Source organism: Nicotiana tabacum, chromosome 1, assembly GCF_000715075.1.
Source record: "Nicotiana tabacum cultivar K326 chromosome 1, ASM71507v2, whole genome shotgun sequence".
NCBI classification, from domain to species: Eukaryota; Viridiplantae; Streptophyta; class Magnoliopsida; order Solanales; family Solanaceae; genus Nicotiana; species Nicotiana tabacum.
Window position 1 is genome coordinate 205,529,204 of NC_134080.1, and position 4,843 is coordinate 205,534,046.

The window sequence follows — 4,843 nt, forward strand, 5'->3', positions numbered from 1 at the left end:
TTATATACTACCAACCACCACTTGCCAACTAACTCGCAACCATAGTTGCTGATAGGGACCATTATCATCACATCTATCACCACCATGCTTTCTTAAACAAATAATTTTTGTATTAAATTAAGAAAATTTATAAAATATTTTATAGATATAATGTTTAATTCTTTATTTGAATTTTACGGACATTTTAATTTTTTAAAACAAATAAACATAGCTTAGTTAAGCTAGCCGTTAGCACCTCACACGAAAGGGTTGATAACCCCTCCAAAAGATTTTTAGTTTAGTGTTCTGTAAAAGGAAAAGACCAAATGTGCTAATGTAGGAAGAGGAAGAGGCAGCATTGAGCCCCCGAAACATACGTTCGGCCTAAATAAAACAAGAAAATTTATTTCAAGAATTTGACTTTCATTTCTCCCTCTTTTTGGGAACAAAGGAGAATAGGAAAGCTTAGATATTTTAATGTTTTTCATCATCTTCATCCTCCTCCGTTATTTGAATTATATATACTATATTATTGTTGCTGCTCACAAATTATTTGCCCCAAGAAACTCTCGGTTTCTAATTGTCAAAATCAATAAGAATATTGAACTGCTACAATCATCATTTTCTTTATTATTGTTGCCTTTTTCTTCAAGCCTATTTGGAACTTGTTATTTTAATTGGTTGCAAATGCAATCTGGGGAATGCTGTGTTGTGGCTCCTCACTTTTCCCCCACGAAGCTCTCCACATTTGAGGTAATATTATCCTTTCTTTAATTTCGATTTTTATCGTATAACCAAACACATTATAAGCGGAACGTTGGAAATGTGCGACCATCTCGTCTGCAAGATTAAATTATTAGACAAAGCTTAATTTTAATTTCTTAATTACGTCTTCCAGACGTGTATGCCTGACACTTTTTCTAAGACCAAGCACGATGAAATTCTTTGATAATGGGTGATGATGAGGCTTACACGCCAGACCTCTGTCTGTTATGGTATCATGTTGAATTGTGCGATCACCCAATTATATATATATAAAAGTTTAAGCTGTCAGAGATATCACACTTTTAATTATTTATTATGTCTGGACAAAAAATAAACTCCGCTCGACCATGATGTGGGACTACTTTGATAAGAATAGTTTGTTAAGGAAGATGAAGAACACAAGCATATTCATGTCACAAAACCATATAGGTCTAATGAAGTTTTGAGAAATTTCTTTTACCTCAAAAATGAAATTGTTCATCTTGTATTTGGAGATATGGATGATCTTACTGTCATAATGTAAGTTAAAGAGATTGGAGAACTCAAATAGTTGCATTTTCCTTCATTGATAGTATGATCACTACTAAAAAACAGGAATTAGCAACAGACAAATTCTGTAGCTAAACAGAAAAATCCGTCGCTCATCCTATTTATCGATGAATTAATTAACAACAGATTATCAAGAAATTTTGTTAGCTATGAGTAATTTAGCGTCAGATTAATGATGAAGTTCATAGCTAATTCCAGTTTCGTAGCGAATACTAACAGTAATTTTTGTATTGCCAGGATGACGATATGTACGAGACAAATGTACTTACTCATAAAGAAACACAAAAAACACCTTCCATTATAGTATCGAAAAGTTTGAGCGCAACCAAAGGCTCTAGAGTTCACAATTCATGTGGGGTTGCAGACAACTTCATAATAATGACAGCCCTCAGGAGCAAGATCCTCACCTTGAGAGACTTGCTTGATCTATCACCTTGTTTGGGTTCTGCATCTGTAAATGAGGTATTCTTCTGTCACTTTATTCAAATTGTGTCAAATTGTGTCAAATTGTGGAGGTTTAGTTAAATTGCCGCAATTTGATGCAATTAGGGTGTAGAGGTCGAGAATTAGGGTGGAAGGTTAGTAGGCAGTCGAGCGTTTTCCTTTTTCTTTCCTTGACTGGTAACATGAGTGTTAGCATAATATCTCTTTATTCTTGGATTGCTGGTACTACCTGCTGTTTGATTGCTTTCTTTCGCTTCGATTTTCTCAATATCTTGTTGTTGTTATCATTTGTTGCCACTGCATCTTTCATCTTGTTTTTAGCCGAAGGTCTTTCGGAAATAGCCTCTGAAGTGGTTTTGTTGTTGTTGTTGGTTAATGCAATTTGTGGAGGTTAATAGTAACTTTTGCAATAAAACGTCCGAAAATAGACATTGTTTTGTAGTGTTCAGACAAGAATAGTGGCAAGTCTTTTAACTTCTGTTATATATGAACATCTTTTTGTTACAGCTGCTGATATTGACCCTGAAGGATCTATATAAGTTGTATCCTTCCGTCAACCCAAATGTTCCATTATCAAATATTGGAGTGGGAATGAATCAGGTTACCTATTTACTCGCTGAATTGTGCGTTTTTCTATGGAAGATCACAACTAACTTTGCTAACCAAATTGTCATACATACATATATGTATCAGGCGCTGGAATGCTTTTGTGATACTCTTAAATCAATCGGGGAAATATGGATGGGTGATGATAAATTCATGGCGGAGTTGGATGAGGACTCAGATAGTAAACTACATGACGATCTAAAGCGTTATGGTACGTCATAATGTTACATGGATGCTGGCAATGTTCTGCCTCTTTTATTCACCTCTCAGCTCTGAGTATTATTGCTGAATTGTGCGATCGTTTCATTTAATAGGTTGAGTTGGTAGAAATGACACGTTTTATTTATTTAGTTATATCTTCAACATTTACTGGTTAGGATTGATATTGCTTGATGAGATGATTAAGCTAGCGACTGAAAGGGTGTTCGATATGATGGACGTGGATGACCAGACAAGAGATGAAACTCCTTCATCCGACACCTTTGGGAGGCCTCTGTCAGAGTCTTACTCGAGCAATGAGTCCTCCCCCTCAAGCCCTCCACCTACGCCAACTTCCGTTCTCTCTGAGATAGTAATCAATGGTTCACAGAAGAGTGAACTAAAGGTTCAAGCAATTGAGAAGCTGAATCCTATAGATGTAAAACGTCTCTATTTCCACTTGCTGCCTCATGCAATAGAGCAAGATCAAGATTGTGTTGTTCAACTAGCAACTAATTTTAATGAACAAAAATCAGAAATACAAGCAGGGGATGATTGTGAATTTGGCCAAGATTGTGACATGACGGACTCTCCAAATATTCTACTGACTGATATGGACAATGTATCAGAAAGTGGAGCAAAATGTTGCACTGGTGCTTCAAAAAATCAACCAGTGTCAAGTCCTGTTTCATTGGACGTGCGTTTACCTCCATCTACGCTTCCTAAGTTGAGATCATATATGGCAGAACAGGCAGCAGCTCCACTATCACCATTTGCATTATCTCCAAATGTCATAGAATCACCACCAATGACATCAAGAAACATAGTAACACCTCCACCTCCATCTTCGCCTCCACCCCCACCACGTCCCATGGCGGTGCCTCCACCACCTCCACCGCCACCTAAGACAATAGGAAACATAACAATAGTTCCACCTCCACCACCGCCACCTCCCATGACATCCGAAAATGTAATATCACCTCCACCTCCACCACCACCTACCATCGGATCAAAGGGTATCACACCTCCGCTGCCACCCAAGACAACAGTAAACATAACAACACTTCCACCTTCTCCACCTCCACCGCCACCTAACATCAGATCAAAGGGTATGGCACCTCCACTGCCACCTAAGACAGCAGGAAACATAATAACACTTCCACCTCCACCACCGCCACCTCCCATGACATCCGGAAATGTAATAACACCTCCACCTCCACCGCTACCTCCAATCGGATCAAAGGGTATGACACCTCCACCCCCACCTCCACCAAAGACTTCTAATGGAGCAGTGCCAGCGCCACCTCCACCCATGCCGATGGGAAAGGGACCTGCACCTCCACCACCACTAGGATTTGTGGGTGTCTTACGAGTTAAGAGAGCAGCCACTAAATTGAAAAGATCGTCCCAAATGGGTAATCTTTATCGACTTCTCAAGAGCCAAGTTGAAGGCTCTAGTTTAGATAGTAAATCACAGAAGAGAACAGGGAAAGTTAGTGCTTCAGCAGGAGGTAAACAGGGAATGGCTGATGCATTAGCAGAAATGACAAAGAGGTAATCTTGTTAAGATCCTCACCTATTATTTGGTAGAATGTCGCATTTTTCAGTAATTTTGAATTATATATTTTGGGATGTGCAATGTTTGTCTCAGGTCAGCATATTTCCACCAAATTGAAGAGGATGTTATAAATCACGCAAAAACAATCAAGGAGATAAAAACGGCTATTGCTTCTTTTCAAACATCAGACATGTCCGAGCTCGCCAAGTTCCACAAATATGTAGAATCTCGCCTTGAGAAATTAACCGATGAATCTCAGGTTCGTATATATATATCTGCTTTGTTCATACTCCCATTTCACGACGTTGGCTTGAACGTTTCTTGCTGCAGGTGCTAGCAAGATTTGAAGATTTTCCTACTAAAAAGTTGGAAGAACTTAGGATGGCAGCAGCATTGCATTCCAAGTTAGACTCAATAGCCACTACTCTAAAGAATTGGCCGATAGTCTCACCTGTTGGCGAACTCCTTGACAAAGCTGAGAGTTACTTTAACAAGGTACATAAGAAACTAAGTTCCTGAATCTCACAACTCTTAAGTATTAGTATTCATCTGCTTATAACAGCTCTAAAAAATAGTTCTGTCGCGTAGATCAAAGGAGAAATTGAAACACTGGATCGAACAAAAGATGAAGAGTCCAAGAAATTTATTAGCCATAACATTCATTTTGATTTTGGCATTATCGTGCGTATCAAAGAATTAATGGTAGATGTTTCCTCAAACTGCATGGAACTTGTCTTGAAGGTT

At 38.4% G+C, this 4,843-nt stretch overlaps 1 protein-coding gene across 1 annotated transcript; it reads left to right on the top strand.

Moving 5' to 3' along the window:
* The first annotated feature begins 1,671 nt into the window (after positions 1-1,671).
* LOC107802848 (uncharacterized) lies at positions 1,672-4,436 on the top strand. Its single transcript, XM_075223032.1, has 5 exons — positions 1,672-1,755; positions 2,245-2,337; positions 2,431-2,554; positions 2,721-4,095; positions 4,193-4,436. The coding sequence occupies exons 1-5, from the start codon at positions 1,672-1,674 to the stop codon at positions 4,434-4,436; spliced, it is 1,920 nt and encodes a 639-aa protein (XP_075079133.1).
* Positions 4,437-4,843: the final 407 nt, after the last annotated feature.

Bases quoted from the DNA above. Each gene is read 5' to 3' on its own strand.
- LOC107802848 (XM_075223032.1), top strand. From the start codon at position 1,672: ATGACAGCCCTCAGGAGCAAGATCCTCACCTTGAGAGACTTGCTTGAT. The intron at 2,338-2,430 runs GTTACCTATTTA...TATATGTATCAG, and splicing joins TTGGAGTGGGAATGAATCAG to GCGCTGGAATGCTTTTGTGA. The intron at 2,555-2,720 runs GTACGTCATAAT...TTTACTGGTTAG, and splicing joins TGACGATCTAAAGCGTTATG to GATTGATATTGCTTGATGAG.